We start from the raw sequence: 24121 nt of genomic DNA, 5'->3' as shown, positions 1-24121 counted from the left end.
TTGCATTTACATAGGATCTTTCGCCAAAATATCTGAAAGCACTTTACATACAATGCAGTGACTGTTAAGCAGGCAAACATAGCAGCCATTTTACACACGGAAGTATTGCACAAACATCAGTGAGACAAACGGCCAGTTAATCTGTTTTTTTTTGGTAGTACTGGGTGAAGGAGGAATGTTGGAGAACTCCCTGTCCTTCTTCAAATATTACCAAGGGATCCTTAACATCAGCGTGAACTACCAGGGCAGGCTGATGGTTCAACACCTCATGCAAAGGACCACAGCTTTTGGTATTGCAACACTCCATCAATGCGACACTGGAGTGTCAGCCTAGTTTGTGGGGAAAAGTCTGGGCGTGGGCTTGGATCTTCTAACTCGAGAGGCAAGAGCCCTACCACAACTGAACCAAGCTGACATCAGAGCAGGTTAACGCCCAAGAGGCCTGACCGAGTGTCCTTCACTGGAGGGAAACGAGGGAGTACGCTGAATAAAAAGTAATTCCCCTGCTATCAATTACATAACCTGCACCAAGTGTGGGTGAAGGAGGAAGGACAACGGAGCAACGTACACGATCGGCGGCGACTGGAAGTCATCCTGGCTCATTCTCTCAGACTGCCGCAACCTCAGAATCTCCGAGTAACTCAGGCAACGGACTTTACTCTTGAACTGATCCAGAGAGTTCGGCTTCGTGCTCAAGGACCTCGTTATCTGTTCACGCACCACCTGCATGACCTGCAACAAGAGGGGGGGGGGGGCGGGGGGGGTGGAGATGAAATCTGGCTATCGGCAGTGAAAGAAAACGCACAGCCTGGGTGACTTTTATAACCAGCAACACCGTATGGCTAAGTGCCACGTGCTACCTGGACAACCTACAAAACCAAGCAGAACAGAGAATCCACCCCGAGTCACTTGCTGTTGCCTCCAGCCAGCAATTACATAGAAGTTACAGCACAGAAACAGGCCATTCGGCCCACAGTCCATGCTGGTGTTTATGCTCCACACGCGCCTCCCTTCTCCCTAGTTCATCTCACCATATCACCATATCCTTCTATTTCTTTCTCCCTCATGTACTTATCTAGCTTCTCCTTATGGTAGAACGTTCTCCAATCTGACCACTCTGAAGTTTCTCCTGAATTCATTAGTGGATTTTAGTGACTATCTTATGGCCCCTAGTTTTGGTCTCCCCACAAGTGGAAACATCTCCTCTATGTCTACCTTATCAAACCCCCTTCATAATTTTAAAGACCTCTATCAGGTCACCTCTCAGCCATCTCTTTTTGAGAGAAAAGAGCCCAAGCCTGTTGTGTTAGGTAGAACCTCTCAGTTCTGGTATCCTCCTTGTAAATCATTTCTGCCCCTTCTCCAGTGCCTCTACATCCATTTTGTAATATGGAGACCAGGACTGTGCACAGGACTCTAATGGCACAGAATTTCTTCGTGGACACGTAGGATACAAACGCTGAATAAGCATTTCTCCCCAGAGGTGAATTCAAAGTGCAGGCCCCACTGCAAAGAGTGAAGTTCCTCAGGGATACATGGGGCTCCTCCCCATCAGTGACATCAGCAGAACAGTCCGAAGATGCGAAGAACCAAATACCCTCCAAGTCACACACCATCCCGACTTGGAAATATATCGCCGATCCTTCATCGTCGCTGGGCCAAAATCATGGAACTCCCTCCCTAACAGCACTGTGGCAGTACCTTCACTACATGGACTGTAGCAGTTCAAGAAGTCCCACCACCACCTTCTCAAGGGCAATTAGGGATGGGCAATAAGTGCTGGCCTTGCCAGCGACGGCCACAGCCAAAGATTGAATTTTTTTTTAAAAATGGCAAGTCTCCACTACAGTAAGAAATTTGATGCTTTAAAAAAAATCAAATATTTACAATTTCCTCCCAAAGAGACAATAGACATGTACTTTAACAAAAAGTGCCTCCTAGACGTTCCTTCACCTCTGACCAAATTTGTTAAAAATACTGAAATTAGGCAAGTTGCCTCAGAATTTTCCCATGACCCCCCCAATGTGCACATCAAATTCACACTGCTCCCCTCGACCCTCCAATTGCCAATCATCTTCTACACTGTCCTATTACCATCTCTCTCAATCACTCAATTCCCAATCTCAATTTGCATTTCCAGTATTCTGCCCACAATGCAAACTGCCTTTTCACAATCAGTGCCCTCCCTCTGCCTGTTCACAATCACCGTGCCCTCCCTCTGCCTGTTCACAATCACCATGCCCTCCCTCTGCCTGTTCACAATCACCGTGCCCTCCCTCTGCCTGTTCACAATCAGTGCCCTCCCTCTGCCTGTTCACAATCAGTGCCCTCCCTCTGCCTGTTCACAATCACAGTGCCCTCCCTCTGCCTGTTCACAATCAGTGCCCTCCCTCTGCCTGTTCACAATCACCGTGCCCGCCCTCTGCCTGTTCACAATCACCGTGCCCTCCCGCTGCCTGTTCACAATCACCGTGCCCTCCCGCTGCCTGTTCACAATCACCGTGCCCTCCCGCTGCCTGTTCACAATCACCGTGCCCTCCCGCTGCCTGTTCACAATTGCCATTGTTCCCTCTTCTCCACAAACCCAACGAATGCCATGTCTACCCAACTGATCAATTTGCTACCACAAATCCCTCTCCCTTCTAGTCTGCCCACCCACATCCTCACATTCCACCTGCCTCATCTCAATCTGCATTGTTCCTTCTCTGGCCCATCTCTCAATCTGCATTACTCCCTTTCTGGCCCCTTCCTCAAAGTATGGGGTGATCATTGGCAAGGTTAAAACGAGCAACACGTCGGTACAAAACTAGAAAGAGAGTCTCTTGCACACATACTCTTTCCTCCTTCCCACACCACACCTCCAACATACATCATTTATATCCATCCACTGACTATATATTAGAAACATACCCATGTGAATAATCACAGGACTACCCCCAATATTAGTATCACTCACCAGAACTAGTATCCAGCGTGGTTTACGAGCCACACAAGCAAGGCTCACTCGCTATCACGCAGTGCCTATACAATGTATACTGCATCAACACAATGCATGACAGTGTGTTACAACTGCAGCAAGAGAGAATGTGCCTGATCCGGTTTCATGGAGTCTGGAAACCTGCCAAGGAAACTCGGTCTTTGAAGTGCTGTTGGCAGCGTTTGCTGTGTGTGGGTGTCTCTCAGCTGTTTGACTGTCGATGAGAGCGTCTTTGTGCCACAGTCAGTAAAGGAGGCAGTCTGTGTCACAGCAGGGTTCCCACTGCTGAATCTCAGTAAACACACAAACCCAGTGCTGGTGCGAGCGCTGCAGGTCAGTGGTTAGATTTGGAAGGGGGGCTTGTGGCTTGGTGCTGCACAGTAATTGTTGTACAGCATTAAAACCAGACGTGAAAAAAATATCAAGCTGGCAGTCACCGACTGGCCTAATCACCTAGATAACCCCTTGAAGAATTCCAGTAGGTTTGTAAGACATGACCTATTACACCCAAGATCACGCTGACTGCTCCCCATGATACCCAAGCTATTTCAATGTTCATTGATAGCATCCTATAGAAGGCCTTTAAGCATTTGCCCCCTCTATGGATGCTAGGCTAACCGCTTATGCTTTACTCCTTGTGTGATCGCCAACTCCTCTTAATTCTTGAAGGATTCCAGAAAGTATCCCATCTGGCCCAGGAGTGGACACTGAATCCTTCTAGTTTTTTTTGCACAATGCATTCTTTGCTAATTTCCGTTTATGGTACGTGTCACTCAGACACACTGACTGTGACTGGAATCTTTTTATACAGTCCTCCTTTGTGAAAATTGATGTGAAGAATCCATCCAATTTTATTGGCCACATACTGACTCCCCCTCTGTAATAATCCACAGTACGACTGTCTTAAGTACCCAGGCTCAGGAAGAGAAATCTGGGTGCAGGACCGGAGAAGGTGATTGCAGGGGAAGGTGACTCCAGAGCGCCCCTTTAAGCCACGGGGCGCTCTGGAGCGCCGGCGCAGCTAGCTCGCCGGCTTTTAAATGGGAAAACCACACATGCGCGGTACTTGGAATGGTCCTCGCAGCTCCTTAAAGGGACAACACACACAACCAAAAAAAAATTTAAGGGAACATTAGAACTGGCCAGATGGCCTGCAATCAAAGGTAAAAAATACCATAATATACTCGACCCCTTATACCCTTTGTTCATTCTTTTGCCAACACCATCAGTCTAGCGGTGCTGACGGTTCTGTACCTGGGCATAGTGCATTCTGCGAGAGTCCTGGTTAGAGGGTATAGATCACAAGTGCTGCGAGGAGCAATGGGGAGGGTAGTTGCAGAGTGGCATCGTCCCATTCACACCAACACAGCTGCATCATCGCTTCCATGGTAACTGCAAAGACTGGGAGATGTGGTCCCTGACAAGCCTGGCACCGAGTTACAGTGAGCACTTTTGATAGTAATTACACCCAAGTAGTATCCGTGCTGCAATATTGCTGGCACCTGGTGCAGTCAGTGCTAAGAGATCCTGGCAGCAGGAGAGTGTCGATAAAAGGGATTGCAACAACATGCGCTGTCAAACACTGGCTCATTTATCAGCAGTAACTAGTCCTGAAACCCTCAATGTCAAAGGCCTGCCAGCAAGAGAGATAGTAAAATAAATCAGGATTACAGGACACTGTATGAACAGCATTGTACTGTACCATGGGTTAATATGAATGCACGTCTGCAAGTAGTTTTTTACTAAATTATAAAAAGGACCAAGGAAAGAAGAAAGAGTGCGAGTGCGAGAGAAAGAAAGAGTGCGAGTGCGAAAGAAAGAGTGCGAGTGCGAGAGAAAGAAAGAGTGCGAGTGCGAGAGAAAGAAAGAGTGCGAGTGCGAGAGAAAGAAAGAGTGCGAGTGCGAGAGAAAGAAAGAGTGCGAGTGCGAGAGAAAGAAAGAGTGCGAGTGCGAGAGAAAGAAAGAGTGCGAGTGCGAAAGAAAGAGTGCGAGTGCGAGAGAAAGAAAGAGTGCGAGTGCGAGAGAAAGAAAGAGTGCGAGTGCGAGAGAAAGAAAGAGTGCGAGTGCGAGAGAAAGAAAGAGTGCGAGTGCGAGAGAAAGAAAGAGTGCGAGTGCGAGAGAAAGAAAGAGTGCGAGAGAAAGAAAGAGTGAGAGTGCGAGAGAAAGAGTGCGAGTGCGAGAGAGAGAAAGAGTGAGAGTGCGAGAGAGAGAAAGAGTGAGAGTGCGAGAGAGAGAGTGCGAGTGAAAGAAAGAGTGCAAGTGCGAGAGAAAGAAAGAGTGCGAGTGCGAGAGAAAGAAAGAGTGCGAGTGTGAGAGAAAGAAAGAGTGCGAGAGAAAGAAAGAGTGAGAGTGCGAGTGCGAGAGAAAGAGTGAGAGTGCGAGAGAAAGAGTGAGAGTGCGAGAGAGAGAAAGAGTGCGAGAGAGAGAAAGAGTGCGAGTGAAAGAAAGAGTGCGAGTGAAAGAAAGAGAGAAAGAAAGAGTGCGAGTGAAAGAAAGAGTGCGAGTGCGAGAGAGAAAAAAGAGAGAGGAAGGAAAGAGAGAAAAAAAAGACACACACACAGTGGAGAAAGAGCCTGACTAGAGGGGGAAAAGAATGGTTTCTCAAAATGCACAATGTTTAAACAGTTACATACAGACAAACTCTACCATTTACTTAATTTAACCCTTATTCCCTTATAAGTCAATATAGAAAGTTGATTTTTTAAACAGAGGGAGAGGTACAGAGGAAGAAAATAGGAGAGAAAAATGACTGGAAAGATGCAGAACAGAGAGAGTGTCAGAGAAGGAGAATGAATGTGGTTTAAAAGAATAGATAGATAAAAGAACATCTCAATATGGAAAGAAATCCAAGCCCTAGAACAACACAGAATAGCCAAAATACTCACCAGCAGGACTGGTGTCCATCTCTGTAGAACAGGGAGCTGTCTGTGGAGTGAACGATCAGAGCCACTCAAACACCGATGCTGAGCACAAGCGGAGCGGGAATGATATTCTCCGATAGTGGGGTGTGGCAAGGAGCTCAATGAGCTGTGAAATCTCACTCCATCTCTGCCCCCATCATCTCATTAACACTTCCTGCACCGACCTTGCTGCTGGATCATCTTCAGTATGAGGTTCTGTGTCGTGTCAGCTCTTTGAAGGCTGGAGCACGTGGAGTTTTCACATGTTGCAGAATCCAGGAGAGTGTACGAACAAACTCATGTCAGAAATAAATGAATGGACCAATGTCACTCACAGGGGCATTTTAATGAATCTTTACTGGAAATGGGCGTGGCAATAAGTCCCCTCAGGCAATTTTTCTTATTACTTCCACTCCCGCGCCCCCCCCCCCCAAATTTCCTTCCCCTCTCCTGACTCATGCTGAGGTGTGATTCCATGGCTGTTAAGTCTCCAATACATTATCCAAGTGGCATGAGCCCAGACAAGAGTGTTGGGTGGCTATTCCACTATAGGGGACAACTATAGCCACCCCAGAGATCAACAGGCTGGGGAATCAAGCCAGAGATGTTATATGACTTTGCTACAACTAGTACAAATGCCAACTGAACCATTGGTGAGCTCACGCCACACCGTAGGGTACAGTAGTTATGGTACTGGATTTCATGGTTAAGTTGTGGAACTGAATTCAATAAACCAGGCAAATCTAGCACCAGGGGAAAAAAAAAAATGACCATGAAAGCTGCTGAATTGTCTAAAAATCTAACCGGGAAGGGAACCTGCTCGGTCTTGCCCACACGGGACTCGTGTCCACACTGTGCAGGTTGACTCAATGTCATCTGAAGTATCCTGCAAAGCAACTCAGTTGTACAAATAGTTTGCTTGAAAGTGGCCTGCCAGCATCTTCTCAGGACAATCAATGCAGTCTTGATCGCGCCGCCCACATTCCCGAGAACAAAAACAAAACTCAAAAGGGTTCATTCATCTAATCCTTGAGGCTAAACTGGGCCATGTGGTGCCTTTCTTTTTAGGTGCTACGCGGTCAACTGAGACTCGAAAATGGGGTCCGAGATGTGCGTGCAAGTTTCCGACGGGGCGCAGGATGCCATCTTGGTAAAGGGGCTTGCATGTTCACCCCATGACTGCCGGCAGCATGCAGAGCAGGCAGATCATGACATGAATCTGTGTGCAACGCTGATTTGAAGCCACTGCTGTCATTTTGCTACTCCACGCTCCAGCCTATGCCTGGTCTTAACTTTGCACAGCTGAACATGTCATTAAACAGAATGAAGGACCCCCCCCTCCCCACCGGTGCTATTTAAAGTGATAATTAAGTTTTTACAGGTTAGTTGCTGAATTATTTCTTCTGAGTGCTGGTGCAATTGTATGCGTTTTTGGAGGTTTTCTATACTTGGCTCTCTCACATGATCAGTCATTCTTCACTATATTACAACACAGATCCAGTTCACAAAGGACTCCCATCATTTCTTTCAGCCACAATGCACCTCCCCTTTAAGAGGTGCAGGCTGGCTTTAAGCAGCCGAGATATTGGGCCCCCTGCTGATGCGTGCACCAATGATCAGCGCGGGTAGTGTTGGCTGCAGGCAGCAATCATGTGAAACAGTAGGCAGCACGAATTTACCGTGCTGCCTGTAACACCGTGAACGGGTGCAGGTTAATCGCGCACTGCGATCCCTATGCCCCAGTTTTCGGGGTTATCCAACTTAACCCCCCAAACTCTCAACCTCCCTCTCAAAGCTATTCCTCACCAGAGGACTCGTTGGGTGGAGTGATTGTTCTGACTTTGTTATTTACCGATTGTACAGGGTAATGGGTTCTAACCTGGTTAGGTGGGTGTCGTGCTGATTCACATGTAGAAGGCGCAGAGTTAGACTCCTGGGGGGTAATTTTGACTTTGTGCGACTGTGTAAAACGGGTGATAGCGAGTCACCAGCCCGTTTTACATGTCTCCCGATTTTTACTTCCATTGGGACTGTGAAGCAAGAACAGACATCGAAATACCACTTTTCACGACATCTGTGTCAAGACATTGGGCAAATCAAATCAAAAATCTTGAATGGCATTTTCAGTGCACTAGTTCACTCGCTTGTAAAATTCATGTGTGCACTTTAGCCGATTTATTGAACTAAAAATTAAAAACAAACTAGTTAATGACATGGTTCAAATGCTGCACCCAGGAATGTCTAAATAGGCTCATTAATCAGTGTACTGAAAATAGCTCCCAGCAGAGTCTAGGGCCCTCAGAATATCGAGCCGTACAGCGGAGGAAGCTCAGATCAATACTGTGTAGTTTTACTCAGTGGGAGTGTTGTTGGAAGTGGATACCCAAGCCTGGAGGCAGAAGTGGGCAATGAGCCGTCTGGCTCCGGCCCCACCCCACCCGGAGTGAGACCGGGAGATTTTGTGTATCCAAACACCGACTCCCGCCCGGAGCCAGCGGGATCAACATTAACAGACCCCGCAAAAGGTAAGCGAGGAAGAGGGGAGGGAGAGTTGGTAAAGTTTATTATGGTTTGGGGGGGGGGGGGGGGGGGGGAGAGGACTGAAGAATGCCCAGGGCAGGGGAGGCCTGGAGGAGCCTATAAAAAGTGAAATTAACTTATTAGGGTCCAAGACTGTGCCGTTCTTTAGTTGCACCACAGTTAAAATGCGCATCGTGACAATTTATTCGGGACACAACTTCGCCATCTAAATTAGGCCCCCACTCCTCTGGGACGGGCGGCCTTCTCGTGCCTGAGCTTAGACGCTGGGGGGAAAAGGAGGGTCAGGAATACGGCAGTAAACCCCCTCGATCACACCTTTCCCACTGGACATGGAGCTTCAAACATCTCCTGTACTTTCTCACTCTGTTAGCTGCACTGTGCCGAGTAAAGGAGCAGTGGTTTGGGGAGGACAAGAAGTCCCATGAAAACGTGGGGCTGCAAACATTCTGTCGCATTTAGTGAGCCTGCATCTGTAAACATGGCCTGCATTCGGACTCTAGGGGCTGGATTTTATCAATGGAGGCGAGTAGGAGGCGGGACTCACACTTTTGGGGTTGTAGTCCCGCCTGCATCGAGTTGTGGCCAACCCACTCAATTTTCCCTTGATTGACCTTGTTGAGCCCACCCAGCGGACTCAGCAGACCAATCAAAGCACTGGAGAGGTACCACCAACGTTGCCTCCGCAAGATCCTGCAAATCCATTGGCAGGATAGGCGCACCAATGTCAGTATTCTTGCTCAGGCCAACATCCCCAGCATCGAAGCTTTGACCACGCTCAATCAGCTCCGATGGACGGGTCACATTGTCCGCATGCCCGATACGAGACTCCCAAAACAAGCGCTCTACTCGGAGCTCCGGCTCGGCAAGAGAGCCCCAGTTGGGCAGAGGAAACGCTTCAAGGACACCCTCAAAGCCTCCTTGAAAAAGTGTAACATCCCCACCGACACCTGGGAATCCCTGGCCCAAGACTGCACAAAGTGGAGGAGAAGCATCCGGGAAGGCGCCGAACACCTCGAGTCTCTTCGCCGGGAGCAAGCGGAAGCCAAGCGCAAACAATGGAAGGAGCGTACGTCAACCCAAGCACCCTACCCACCCGCCCCTTCAACCACCATCTGCCCCACCTGTGACAGAGACTGTAGGTCCCGCATTGGACTCATCAGTCACCTGAGAACTCATTTTTAATGTGGAAGCAAGTCACCCTCGGTTCCGAGGGACTGCCTAAGAAGTAGTAGTAAGGGCCACCCGGCAACAGGTGACGTCACAGATTGACATTTCATCTGTCAAGAACTTTTGACAAATAAAATATCAGCGTTTGACAGCTCTTTGAAGCTGTCAAACACTGACAATCTGTACTCTAAGTTAATTCCTTCCTCTCAGGCTGATTTAGAGATCTCTCCAGAACAGAAAGCAGAGGCTGCAACTTTTGACAGCTCGCGGCCATTCTGCTTTCTGTGCCAGTGAGATGAGGGACTCCCGAGACCTGAAGGAAGGAAGCCTGCATTATTAAGTAAAGGTAAGTAAAACTTATTTAAACACTTTACACACACCAAACACACCTCTGCACTCATTCACTCATCACTCACCTGAACACCGGACATCTCTAACCCGCCAAGCCCTTCAGCCCGACGGTCCGCCTCGCTAACTTGGCGTGGTTTGGAGCCATTGGGAAGCCCACACTTCAGGGATAAAAATAGGGATTAGGCCAAAAACTGACTGTTAACTACCTGTAAACAGGCAGTTAATTCGCACTAATCCCCTTCCCGCCTCGGGGAGGCGGCTCCCAGCACAGGTCAGGTACCCGCCTCCTGGGAAACGGGCATGGAGGCGGGAAGGGTTCGTGCCCCCCGATTCTGCAATTTTAACACCCCACACGCCTCCATGGCCCAAGGAAATTCGAGCCCTAGGTCTCTGCGTGACATGCTGGAGCCCTTAACTCTGCAGAGACCAGCTTCCGACTCACCGCTTAATAGGCCTCAGCTGGAGTAATGAGTCCAATTCTGGGCACCACACTTTAGGAAGGATGTCAAGGCCTTGGAGAGGGTGCAGAGGAGATTTACTAGAATGGTGCCAGGGATGAAGGACCTCAGTTATGTGTAGAGACTGGTGTTGTTCTCCTTAGAGCAGAGAAGGTTAAAGGCAGATTTAATCAAGGTGTTCAAAATCATGAGGGTTTTGATAGAGTAAATAGGGAGAGTCTGGTTCCTCTGGCAGGTAGGTCAGTAACCAGAGGACAGATTTATGATACTCGGCAAAAGAACTCGAGGGGAGATGAGCAACGTTCCCTTTAAGCTGCACGGCTGTGCAGCGCTCAGCAGCTCCCACACAGCCAGCTGACCAGTTTTTAAATAGGAAAAATTGCGCATGCACGGTATTCTGAATGGACTGCACACCCCAAAAAAATTAAGGGAAACACTGGAGATGGGGGGACATTTTTATTATACAGTGAGTGGTTACGAGTGATGCTAGTTGGACACAGTACCCTGGGCTTGGGGATGGAGATCTAAAGATCAGGTAAGGTTCCCACTCCTGATTGCCATCAATCAGCATTTGCTGGAAAGTGCCTATGTGGACAATGGGCGAGAACAGGCTCAGCTGTGATATGCCCTCCATGGTTGAATAGCCTCCCAACAAGTCACTCTCTAGATTTGCTCCAGAATAGTCTCTTGGGCAAGTTACGAGACAGGGTGGAACCTGTGTCCCAGGCAAGCAGAGGAGAAAATTGGAGGGAGGGGTGGAAAAAGAAGCACCGCTGTTGGTACTGAAAGGGTGAAGCTTCTGAGCACTCCTGTTGGTGGTGTAACTATAAACAGCAGAGATGATCCTCGCCGTCGCAGCTGGGGCTGGCAGTTATTTTGACAGCAGAAGCGTTCCACAGAATCGCTTCCTCGGGTCCCCTGCAATTAATCTGTTGCCCTGTAATTTTGGGTTGCCAAGGGAACCCAACAAAGATAAAAGGCCGGAGAACACCAATTATCCACCTGTTGGAACTATCGGCAGCTCCTCGAGGTTCCCGACCTTCACGATAATTCATTTTCGCTAAATTCTAACACACGGCCCAGCTGTATTTGCAATGTAACTCACCCAAGAGACTATTCTGGTACAAATTTAGACAGTGACTGTTGGGAGGAAAGAAGACTTGCATTTATTTCACGAATTTTACGACTTCAGGACGTCCCAAAGCACTTTCCAGCCAATGAAGTACTTTTGAAGTGTAGTCACTGTTGTAATGTGGGAAACGCAGCAGCCAACTAGTGCACAGCAAACTCCCACAAACAGCAATGAGATAATGATTAGATAATCTGTTTTTGTTATGTTGGTTGAGGGATAAATATTGGCCAGGACACTGGGGATAACTCCCCATCTCTTCTTCAAATACTGGCATGGGATCTTTTACATCCACCTGAGGGGGCAGACGGGGCCTCGGTCTCATCCGAAAGACGGCACCTCCGACAGTGTGGCACTCCCTCAGCACTACACTGGAGCGTCAGGCTCAATTCCCTGTTCCTGGGACTAGGGACAGGGTCACTGGCAAGGCTTGGAAGCTAAGCAGAGCCAGGCCTGGTTAGTACCTGGAGGGGTGACCATCAGGGAAGACCAGGTGCAGAAGGTCACGGAAGGAGTCCCGAGGAGGGGCGGTTGGTGAGAAAGTCATGGAAGGAGTCCCGGGAGGGGCGGCTGGGGAGCAGGCCCGGGCGTTGGGCTAAAGATTGTCGGACAGGAGGAATGGTGGAAATGGAATGGCGGCGCGCACCGACACAGCGGCTTTGCTTCTCCCAGGACGGTGCTATTTACGTTTAATGTTAATGTTATTTGTACTGGACTCATGGGAGCTTGCAAGGTCACATTTCGTTGTTCATGTACTTGTACAATGACAATAAAGTTGAATTATTATTATTATTAATTACGTGCTTAAGTCCATGGAGTGGGACCTGAACCCACAACCTTCTGACTCAAGAGGAGAGGTTGCTACCCACTGAGCCACGGCTGACACTGGTGGGCTATTCAACCATTGAGGGCATCTCGCAGTTGAGCCTGTTCTCACCCATCGTCCACATAGACACTTTGCAGCAAGAGCCGAACGTTGATGATTGGGAGTGGGAACCTTGGCTGATCTTTAGACCACCCCCCCCCTCCCATCTCCTCAGCTGGCGATCACTGCTTCCTGCTTTTAACCTAGTGAGCTACACAGTGAGGGGGGGTTTTCGTTTATCGATACAATTTTCTCCTGCAGGCCCACACTCCCGCTGGAGTGCAGCATCACACCCAAGTGCCCAATTTTTGAGTACGAGGCTAGATGATAAGCATCGGTGCGCTATTTAATCGAACATGGCATGATGGCCAAATGCAGACCTGCCTCAGCAGCCCCCCCAGCGCACTATCATTTTTTATATAAACACACACACACGGTGGTCGCCAATACAGTTGATGTACAATAATATTGAGACTAATGATTGTGACATTACAGCCCAAGAACTCTGCGCTCCTCAAACTCTGACCTGTTGTGCATCCCCCATTCTCTTCGCTCCACCATTGATGGCCGTGCCTTCAGCCGAGGCCCTAAGCTCTGGAACTCCCTCCCTAAGCCTCAAAGCCTCTTCACCTCTTTCTTCTCCTATAAGATGCTCTTTAAAACCTACCTCTTTTGGCCAAGCTTTTGGCCACCTGTGCTAATATCTCTTTCTTTAGCTCGATGTGAATTTTTGTCTGATTGTGTTCCTGTGAAGCGCTTTGGGACATTTCACTACGTTAAAGGCGCTATATAAATACAAGTTGTTGTTGTTTACCGTGCGCAATCCACAATATGCCGGTGTCATTCTGTGTGCATAATCATCCCACGCTCAAGGAACTAGTGTCACAAGCAGCTGCACTGTGGGCGGATATAATACACCCCTGTTCAGGGCAGAATGGACAGTTGATATGGTAAAACATCCAGTTTCAGGGCAGAAGAGCTTAATGTTATGATACATACTCTGTTTCAGCGTAGAATGGGTTAGTGTTGCTGCACAGGTGACAATTCAAGCATTCCTGTTTCGCTCGGACTTGACTCACCATCAGGCAGCACCATCTCACCTTGTTAAAGTCTTCTGACGTTGCTCTCATCTCCTTCCACGTCTTGTTGAGTAGTTGGATGCAGATACAGAAGAACTCCTCGAAAGCTCGGTCATGGGTGAAGAACATGGGGTGGTACTCATTGCAGCCCTCATTAGCTGTACCCACAAAATATCAACGATTAGACGCCAGAATATCTTTTAAACAATTAAAACGATTTTTTTAATGCAGACTATTCCTACTCAATTATCCCTCCCAAACAACAAGAAACTTAGAGAGTGACGTCGTACCTCCCTCACATTTGATACAAGAAAATAGCTGATAATGCAATCTGCTCACCTCTGACCTCCAACCCCCCCTCAATCTTTCTGCATTTTCTGTATTTTATTGCTTCTGCTAGTCTGTGCTCCTGTAAGCTCTCCCTTCTCGTTCCTCCTGAGCTCCAGATCATCTCCTGCACCTCCATTGCGTTGAAATAGAGACTCTTCGCATTGTGTCCAACACCAATTCAATTTTCACACCCCACGTGAGACCTCAAAACTATCCTGACCTCCCTTAGCCTTCCTTTCCTCCTACAATCTATAGGCTTTTCAAATTCAAACTTGGCATCACTTTATACTCCAATTCATCTGGAGCACTGCGTTCAGTGTTGGGCACCACACCTCAAGAAGGATATATTGGCCTCGGAGGGGCTGCAGCGCAGATTCACCAGGATGATTCACCGGGGCTCGAGGGGGTTAAATTATGCATAAACCTGGCTTGTATTCCCTTGAATTTAGGAGGTTGAGGGGTGATCTGATCGAGGTGTTTAAAATGATTAAGGGATTCGATAGGGACAATGCAGAAAAACTATTTCCTCTAGTGAGGGAATCAGGAACGAGAGGACATAATCTTAAAACTAGAGCTAGGCCATTTAGGAGGGAAAAATCAGGAAGCACCTTTTCACACAAAGTGTAGCAGAAATCTAGAACACTCTCCCAAAAGGCTGTGGCTGCTGAGCTAATTGGTGCTTTCCAGACAGATTTTGTTGGGTGAGGGATATGGAGCTAAGGTGAGTGAATAGAGTTAAGGTACAGATTGAATGGTGGAGCAGGCTAGAGGGGCTGAATGGCCTCCTCCTGTACCTACGTTCCCATTACCGTAGAACTCTTTAGTGCATCTTCTCTCCTATTCTCTTTCACTAAGGCAGTTTTGTGCACTACAGACCCTGACCCTAAAGAAATGTCAGATGGAGATCCTGAATGGCTGAGGCCAGAATTGAAGCTCTCTCGACAGACAGAATCACCAACGCTCTGTTGAACTGCGTGCAGTTTTGGTTTCCATATTTAAGAAAAGATATACTTGCTCTCGAGGCAGTTCAGAGAAGGTTCACTCGGTTGATTCCGGAGATGAAGGCGTTGACATATGGAGGAAAGGTTGAGTAGGTTGGGCCTCTACTCATTGGAGTTCAGAAGAATGAGAGGCGATCTTATCCAAACATAAGATTGTGAGGGGGATTGATCGGGTGGATGCGGTGAGGATGTTTCCACTGATGGGTGAGACTAGAACTAGGGGGCATAATCTTAGAATAAGGGGCTGCCCTTTCAAAACTGAGATGAGGAGAAACTTCTTTACTCAGAGGGTAGTAAATCTATGGAATTTGCTACCCCAGAGAGCTGTGGAAGCTGCAACATTAAATAGATTTAAAACGGAGATAGACAATTTCCTAGCAGATAAGGGAATTAGGGGTTACGGGGAGAGGGCAGGGAAGTGGACGTGAGTCTAGGTTCGGATCAGCCATGATCCTATTGAATGGCGGAGCAGGCCCGAGGGGCCGTATGGCCTACTCCTGCTCCTATTTCTTATGTTCTTATGTATTACGACTACCAAACAGCAAGTATCGTGCAGGGGTCTTTAGACTGAAAAAAGGTAAAACTGAGTGTATACTCCCATTCCTTGATTTTTTCCCTCCCAAAAATGTATTATTTCACACTCAGCCACATTAAATTGCATCTGCCACTTGTCTGCCCATTCCACTAACCCGTCTATGAAGTTTCTGACAGTTGTCACACTTTGCCAAACCTCCTACTTTTGCGTTGTCTGCAAATTTCTAGATCGAGTTCCCTATATTCAAGTCCAAATCAGAGAGAACAAAAGTGGGCCCTGCAGTGACTCCTGTGGCACACCATCTCCAATCCTTCGCCAGTTCAAGCAACCATATTTACCCAAACTCAGTTTCCTGTCCACCACCAACTTTCCATCCGTGCTACTGGATTTCCTCTTGTACCTTACACCTGCATTTATTTTAAAGAAGCTTCTTTGAGATACATTAGGAAACACCTTCTGAATATCCATCAACACTACATCTGCTGCTAAGTGGTTGTTGTAGGAAGTAATAAAATGTCATATTGGCAGGGCGATCTTCGGAGGTTGCGACTAAAAAGGATGTTACTATGAGAAAGTAGCATCACTGATCGATATTTACCTGCAGACCTCCATCCGGATCGAGGATTTAAATTTTATTTAATAATCTTTCTTTATGTGCTGCAGCTTGTCCAACAGTCTGCTGCACATATCCAATCCCATCCTAAGTCCCACTCCTCCATCACTCTCGATGACCTATACTGGCCTCTCATCTCCCAACAGCTCAAATTTAAAATCCTTGTCCTTGAACCCATGGCCTCACCCCATCTCATCTCTACAATCTCCCCACAACACACAGTTCCTATTATGCATTCCCTGCCATGGGCAGCACAGCCTTCAGCACACTGCAATTCCCCCCCATACACCTCTCTGCCTGCCTCTCTCCTCCTTTAAAGCTTCCCTAGAACTCATCTTGTCAACAAAGCTTTCACTCAACCCTAACCCTACTTTCCCGACTCACTAGCCATTGTCCATATTCTTATCTTTAAAAAAAAATTCAATCTTGGGCTGTGGGTGTCGCTGGCAAAGCCGGCATGTATTGCCCAACCCCAGTCACCCTCGAGAAGGTGGTGGTGGACCTTATTCTTGAACCGCTGCAGTCCGAGTGGTGCAGGTGCTCCCAGTGATGTTAGATAAGGAGTTCCAAGTTTGTGACCCAGCAAAGAGCCATGGGACTTTCTTTTAGTGTTAAAGGCATTACACAAATGCAGGCTATTTGTCGAGACTGACTGCAGTATAGACCGCCATTTGAAAGTGTGAAAGTTGATTCAGAGTATTGAGACTTACGCAGCTCTCCGACTTGCAAGATCTCACACAACATCTTGGTGAGCTCGATGCTGCTGCGTCCAAAAGGACATTCGTGTTTGTCCTCTCGACTGCTGTTCTCCAGGACAATCTGCAGGCATACATGAGACACCAATGAGCAGAACTGCGAACAGTACAAGGATACCACAATCCGAAGTCATCTCGAACCAATGCAGCACCAACGTTAGATTAAGCAGGTGACTTTGGACCTATGGTTCCCAAAGATCTCGACCACTGGGGTTTTCCTTGTCCCGTGTCTAGTCTGTTGTAGACTAATTGAAAAGAGATCGATTGCTATGATTAGTCAACCAGGACTGTAGAAGGAGAACTGGATGGATCGTGGTCTTTTATCGTCTAGAAATTCCTATGTTCCTAAGCAATAACCATGGTAATACCATAGTGCCTTTAGACTAGACTACAAAGAAGCAACTTTTGTGTAGGAGAAAGAAGAACAAACTTATATTTGTATAGCACCCTTCACAACCCCAGGATGTGCCAAAACACAAGTGCAGTCACTGTTTTGTAGGCTAATGCATCAGCCAAATTGTGCACAGCAAGATCCCACAAACAGCAGTGAGATAAATGACCAGATAGTCTGTTTATAATGCCATTGGCCAGTTATGGGGTAAATGTTGCCCAGGACATTGGGCGAACTCTCCAGTTTTTCTCTGAATAGAGCCATGGGATCTAATGTCCACCTGAGAGAGCAGACGGGGCCTCGGTTTAACGTCTCACCTCCAACTGTGCAGCAGTCCCTTCAGTACTGCACTGGAGTGTCAGCCTAGATTTTTGTGCTCAAGTTGCTGGAGTGGGGCTTGAGCCCATGACCTTCTGACTCTCAGACGAGAGCGCTACCGAGCCAAGGCTGACATCAGATGAAAATGAAACTGATTAAACAGTCTGACAAGAATGGGAATTTGCGCATTTAGTGGGTAAGTGCACTAAGCCCTACAGAGCAGGAAGATTCCATGTTCCACCCCCAGTCTGTGCTGATCTCAGCTGGGCTGGCTCGTTACAGTCCTCCTCGGAGCATCTGGGCTGAGGAATGGAAGAAAAAAAAAGAAATAAAATCAGCCAAGCTATTCAGCGACGCTGCTGGGAAGTGCATGTTTGGATGTTGGACTTGGCCTCCCACAGTCAAATGGCACATGTGAAGACCAGCTATTGGGTGAGGTACCAGAGGCCTGCTAGCGCCTGCGGAACTGCACCCAGAAAGAATCAGCAAACGTGGAAGAGGAAGCATGAAATCTGGAAAGAACGGAGCACGTGTTTTCTCACCCTGATGTAGGTGTCCTGGTGAACCTTGGCCAGGTACAGCATGTTGTCCAGCGCCAGCATTCCCGGAGGAGTCTGGGTGAAATCCATGGCTGGGTTGACGTGGTTCTGCGGGGACAAGAGGTTAAGGATGAATGGGGCGTTACATAGAAACATAGAAGATAGGAGCAGGAGTAGGCCATTCGGCTCCTCGAGCCTGCTCCGCCATTCAATGCGATCATGGCTGATCATCCAAATTCAGTACCCTGTCCCTGCTTTCTCCCCATACTCTTGATCCCCTTAGCCTCAAGAAATATATCTAACTCCTTCTTGAATATATTTAATGAATTGGCCTCACCTGTCTTCGGTGGTAGAGGATTCCATAGGTTCACCACTCTCTGGGTGAAAAAATTCCTCATCTCAGTCCTAAATGGCTTACCCCTTATCCTTAGACTGTGACCCCTGGTTCTGGACTCCCCCGCCATCGGGAACATCCTTCCTGCATCTAGTCTGTCTAGTCCAGTTAGAATTTTAAAAGTTTCAATGAGTTACTGAGCTGGTGAACTGCACAAACCCCAACTGTTGCTGAAAATTCAAAACCACATCGAGATGGGAGGACCAGCAGTCATAGCCTCAAGTTACGTAATACCTGAACTAAGTTAGATGCCAGGAGGTGGTTCTTTTCCTGGAGAATAGTGGACCTCTGGAACAGGCTGTGGGCTCATGCGGTTGACGTCCATTTGCTGAATTCTTTAAAGTGAGAGTCGGAGCTGTTTCTGGCTGGGGTGGAGATCACCTTGTGCAAGAGGTATGTACTGCGCAATGTAAATCAGGGCCAGCGTGATCTCCTGGACTAGTTTTGATCGCCTAGGGGTCGGAAAGGAATTTTTCGGATTTTTTTCCTTGATTGGCCTGGGTTTTTAACCCGGCTTTCCGCCTCTCCCAGGAGATCACATGGGTTTCAGGTGGGGTGGATGTGTATATATAGAGTGCATACACAGTGTTGCAGTTGTATGGGACAGGCTGGATGGACCAGAGGGTCTTTTCCTGTCCCTCATTGTTCGCATGTATATTTAGGAACAGACTGATGTGCAAATTAATTTAGAACATTTATAGCACTCCGAGAACAGGGAGCGACTAAAAGCAAGCAGTCTATCTGCTACATGTTAACTGGAGCTTGTAAGAGAACCTAATCCAGGATCCTGGTGGGAGTTGTGTTGTATTATACATTGGTTACAGGGCTTTCCTCAATCCCTCAGGAGGTGAATCCACAACTCCTGGTGTAGCTCCGAGCCACACAGACCAGAAAGGCCCCAGGTACCGGCAGTGTTGAAGTGGGGGAGCTGGGAGGTTACAATTACGTCTTGCCTCTTGGGGTAGGGGTGGGTTTCTGCTCCTGAATATTATCCAGTGACCAATCACCCCCCGCCTTACTGGAAAGTGCTTGTATGGGCACGTTGGGTGAAGACTGGGTCAGCCTCGATTGTGATTCTCATTGCCTGTCAATACTCACTGTCTAGGCTCCCACAAGTGTGATGGGCGTCCAAATCAGTGAATCCTAGACCAACCATAGGTCCGTGACTTCAAGAGAGGAGAGAAAATTGGAGGTGGAGTTGGGGGGGGGGGCGGGGCGGGGGAAGAGGAAAGGAGAAACGTATGAATCAGCTCCAACCAGTACAGCTCGGTACCAGAAATGGTTTTAACCCCACTGTGTGAGTGAGCTGCACATTTCCTAACGCAGAATCAGCAGCTTAAAATGTAAATTTTTAGCAGTGGGAGTGGAAGAGCGCCAGCAAAACAGGAAGATTGTCACGTGTGATACTGGGATAAGATACAGCGGGAAGGAGGGCATTAACAGAGTCACAAGCTGGCATGTTTCCGATCTAGTGGAGCATGAAGCTCAAGGAGACTCCATTACCCTGGCACGGAGTTGGAATGCATAATTTGTCATGAATATTCCCACCGAGCTCTTCTGCAACTTTGATGCTTCCCATTTGTAACTGAGCGTTGCAAGGTCTCATTGCCACAATGTCTCGAGGACTGTGTGCGCCCCTGTATGGGTCTCAGTACGCGCAGTGCGGTGTGTGGGGGGGGGGGGGGGGTCTCCGCACGCGCGGTACGGCGGGCGGGTGTCTCTGCACGCGCGGTGCGGCACGCGGGGGGTCTCCGCACGCGCGGTGGGTTCTCCGTGTCGCATCGGTGTACGTGAGGGCTTGCAGGAGTGTAACGGAGGCCAATTCTCTATTTGTTTAAGTCGCTTGTGGAATAATTTCACTGAATTTGGAGCTCATGAGATGACCTACATTCCTAGTTGTCCATCTGAAGTTCTCTGTATGGAGTCCCTTTTTGCTCCTGTGAGGCACTCACTGCTGTAGATCAAAGTACAGGTACTGGACATACCATGAACCCCAGCATTTTGTAATCCCTCGTGTACATGGCTTTGCGCTTCTCCAGACTGCTGCTGCTGTTTGGGTCAGACTCAGCATCAAAGGCAATTCTTCGAAGTTCAAATATGATATCCCTTTGAGCCTGTGACAAACCAAAAGGAAAGTAGTATGTTACAGTGGATCTTTCCCAGCTCGGGCAAGCCATGAACACACCTGCAGCACAGGTGGCCAGCTATCAGAGTGTCAGGGACGCTATACTTACTCAACTGATATAATCAGCAACCGTCTCCGACTGACGGATGCACAGTGAGGACAGGGTTACACCTGGATCACAGTCAGAGTGAAGACAGGGTTACACCTGGATCACTGGTAAACAGTCACTTATTTCCCGAGCAGTGCCAGTTACCTGGACACTGGCCAAAGGATGATACATTGCAGAATCATTTATCCCTCGCCCACGCCCGAGTTAGAAGGTCAAAAGATCTTAAAGCAAGTATATACACATATGAATTATTCATCCTTCTGTTTCCATGGTAACAATGTCACACTTCCTGCCCAATATAGTTTCTAATAAGAAACCAAGGTGAAGGGTGAGGCCTTTTACTGCAGGGTACTACTGAGGCTGTAAAGGGTTAATGAGAAGCTAAGATGAATTAGAAAATGGTGACTAACTTTAGCTTGTAGACTGTCGGAGGAAAAGACTGAGGGAGTAACAAGTGCCACTGTTTCCAAGTCCTGCGCAGGAGTGAGTCAAGGGTAGGAGACAGTGCAATGACATGGCACTCTGACACAACCGTCCCTCTCAACCAGGTTGAGGGGTGCTAGAGTGTAACCTTTCCCCTTTGTTGGCTCACATGACAGTGAGATAAGCTAAGTTTGCAACAGGAAAAGACAATTTGGCTCGTCTAGCCTATTTGGTCTTCTGGCTCATTCATATCACTTGCCTCCGAGTCAGAAGGTTGTGGGTTCAAGCCCCACTCCAGGACTTGAGCACGTAAGCAAGGCTGACTCTCAGTGCGGTACTGAGGGAGCACTGCACTGTCGGAGATGCAGTCTTTGGGATGAGAGGGGATGAGAGAGAGAGAGAGAGAGAGAGAGAGAGAGCGAGAGCGAGAGCGAGAGAGAAAGAGAAAGAAAAAAGAGAAAAAGAGAAAGAGAGAGAGAGAGAAAACAAACGCACGAGAGACTTGTAATAAAACAATTATGAACTCCGTCAATGACCTGATCCTGAGGGTCCATCTTGGTCATCATTCGCTCTTCCAGGAGGTTAAAGGTCAGGACCTGAAGGACGTATAGCTGATGAGCCATTTCCGTTTTTATTGGGCGGTTTCCTCGAATAATGTGCTGCAGAAATGAGACAACGAGGAACTTTAAGGTGCAAATCCATTAGGAAAAGAATGTGCGAGCGCGCAGAACCCTTGCACAAGCTTGGAATACATTCCCGACACACAGAATAAATACGAGGGGCTGGTGCTATTCACGGTCGGTATAAACACCCGTGTACGATTCAACAGCTCTTGGGCCTGCCAAAAATAGCAAACAAGTCTAAAGGGCCTAAAGAAAGAGTCTGTGACACTGGACTGTGATCGTACTAGGCAGAGCGGCTGTACGCTGGCGAAGACAGATCTGCTCCCATAATGAGCCAGAGCAGAACTGGTCATTACTCCAGGAGATAACTTCTCCAACTCGTAGTCATTCTCAGGATGTGGGCGTCGCTGGCAAGACCAGCATTTAATACCCATCCCTAGTTGGCCTGAGGTTTGATGCAAGAGCTGGTTCCTAGGCCACTTCAGAGGGCAATTAAGAGTCAACCACGTTGGTGTGGGACTGGAGTCACGTATAGGCCAGACCGGGTAAGGATGGCAGATTTCCTTCCCTAAAGGAACATTAGTGAACCGGTTTAGTGAACCAGCGTCAGGGTCACTCGTGCTGATACCAGCTTTTTATTTTAAATTTGAATCAAATTTTCAAGCTGCCACTGTGTAATTTGAACTCCCGATCTCTGGATTACGAGACAGTTATGTAATCATCATTACACTGCCGTACCCCTCCAAAAAAGGAGCAGCTGCTCATTACTTCAACATGAGCTCGAGCTGCTCGTTTTCCCTCAGACATGGTTATGCTCGAGGCGCTGTTTTTTTCTTGGAGGTGAAATTGCTTTTTATTCACAGAAAAAGGTTGTTGATGATAAAAAATGTTTCAGAGCCGAATTCACTTCTGGCCTTTTCAGCTGTACTTACATTTAATATTATGGACCGCAGCTGCTTCTGTGCCAGGACAGTGGACATCTCCTGTGGGGACACAGCAGGATTCAGACAGACAGAGACTTGGCTCAGGTACCCAACAAAACGCTTACCTGCTCGTGCCTTAGACTGAACTTGCACACCACCTGCAGGAGGCTTGCTGCATTGCACACAAGGTCCCCAATCCCACATTCCTTTGTTGTTTTTAAGGCAATTTTTTTATCTGGGACTAGGAATAAAAGAACAGGAGGAGGCCATTCAGCCCCTCGAGCCTGTTCCGTCATTCAATTAGATCATGGCTCATCTGTATCTTAACCCCATGTACCCGCCTTGGTTCTGTAACCCTGAAAATCCCATGCTGAACAAAAATCTACCAATTTTATTTTTGAAATTTTCAATTGAACAGCATTAACGGCTTCTTGAGGGAGAGAGTTTTCCAGATTTCCTTTGTGTGAAGAAGTGCTTCCTTGACATCGCTCCTGAACAGCCTAGCTCTAATTTTAAGGTTATGTCCCACTTGTTCTGGACTCCCCATCAGAGGGAATAGTTTCTCTCTACCTACCCTATCAACTCATTCAATCCTTTTAAACACCTCAATGCGTCACCCCTTAATCTTCTATATTCAAGTGAATACAAGCCTAGCCTTTGCAACCAGTTCTCAATTGAACCCTTTTAGCCCCGGTATCATTCTGGTGAATCTGCATTGCACCCCCTCCAAGGCCAGTATATCCTTCCGGAGGTGCGGTGCCCAGAACTCAACGCAGTAGCTAAATGGATGCTAACCAGATCTTTATATAACTAACATAACTTCCACCCCTTTGTATTCCAGCCCCCTCGAGATAAAGGCCAACATCCCATTAGCCCTTGTAATTATTTCTGTACCTGCCCACCAGCTTTTCGTGATTCCTGTGCTTGGACCCCTAAATCTCTCGGCTCCTCCACAGTTCCCAGCTTCTTGCTATTGAGAAACTACTCTGAGCTATCTAGGTTCAAAGTGGATGACCTCACACTTCCCCACACTGAATTCCATCTGCCAGTGTTGCCCACTCACTTAGTCGATCAATGTCCCTTTGCAACTTTCTGCTGCCATCAACACCATTTACTGTGCCACTGAACTTGGTGCTGTCAGCAAACTACGGCTCTCTATTCCGTCATCTAAGTCAATTATAAATAGAGTGAAATGCTGAGGCCCCAGTACAGATCCCCGAGGGAAACCACGAGTCACATCCTGCCAATCGTAGTACATACCCATTATCCCTACTCTCTGTCTCTTGCCTCCTAACCAATTTCCTACCCATGTCAACAGGTTACCTCCAATTCCATGCGCTCTCATTTTTGTTAACAGTCTCTTATGTGGAACTTTATTGAATGCCTTCTGGAAGTCCATAGGTATTCCTTTATCTACCTCGAAAAATTCAACTAGGTTCATTAAACATGACTTGCCCTTTACAAATCCATGCTGGCTCTCTCTGAACACTTGAACAAACATGAGCTGATCAGTCACTCTGTCCCTATTAACAGATTCTAGTAACTCCCCACAACAGACTAATAGGCCTTTAATTG

At 47.8% G+C, this 24121-nt stretch overlaps 1 protein-coding gene across 4 annotated transcripts in view; it reads right to left on the bottom strand.

Annotated features, from left to right (window-relative positions):
• LOC147108540 (engulfment and cell motility protein 2) overlaps positions 1 to 24121 on the bottom strand; it is a 166883-nt gene that overhangs the window by 24006 nt on the left and 118756 nt on the right. For all 4 annotated transcript variants that reach the window (XM_086005207.1, XM_086005209.1, XM_086005208.1 and 1 more), the window contains 7 exons: positions 22556 to 22606; positions 21537 to 21659; positions 20329 to 20457; positions 17953 to 18057; positions 16657 to 16765; positions 13489 to 13625; positions 569 to 732 (listed from right to left, as the gene is read on the bottom strand). In XM_086005207.1, the coding sequence (XP_085861333.1) occupies positions 569 to 732; positions 13489 to 13625; positions 16657 to 16765; positions 17953 to 18057; positions 20329 to 20457; positions 21537 to 21659; positions 22556 to 22606 (818 nt within the window). The remainder of the gene's footprint in view (positions 1 to 568; positions 733 to 13488; positions 13626 to 16656; positions 16766 to 17952; positions 18058 to 20328; positions 20458 to 21536; positions 21660 to 22555; positions 22607 to 24121) is intronic.

The sequence above is a fragment of the Somniosus microcephalus genome, chromosome 13 (assembly GCF_052327205.1).
Source record: "Somniosus microcephalus isolate GS21.2 chromosome 13, FLI_Smic_1.0, whole genome shotgun sequence".
Classification (NCBI taxonomy): domain Eukaryota; kingdom Metazoa; phylum Chordata; class Chondrichthyes; order Squaliformes; family Somniosidae; genus Somniosus; species Somniosus microcephalus.
The sequence above is the reverse complement of the archived record's forward strand: the minus strand, read 5'-3'. Positions and strand labels throughout refer to the sequence as shown.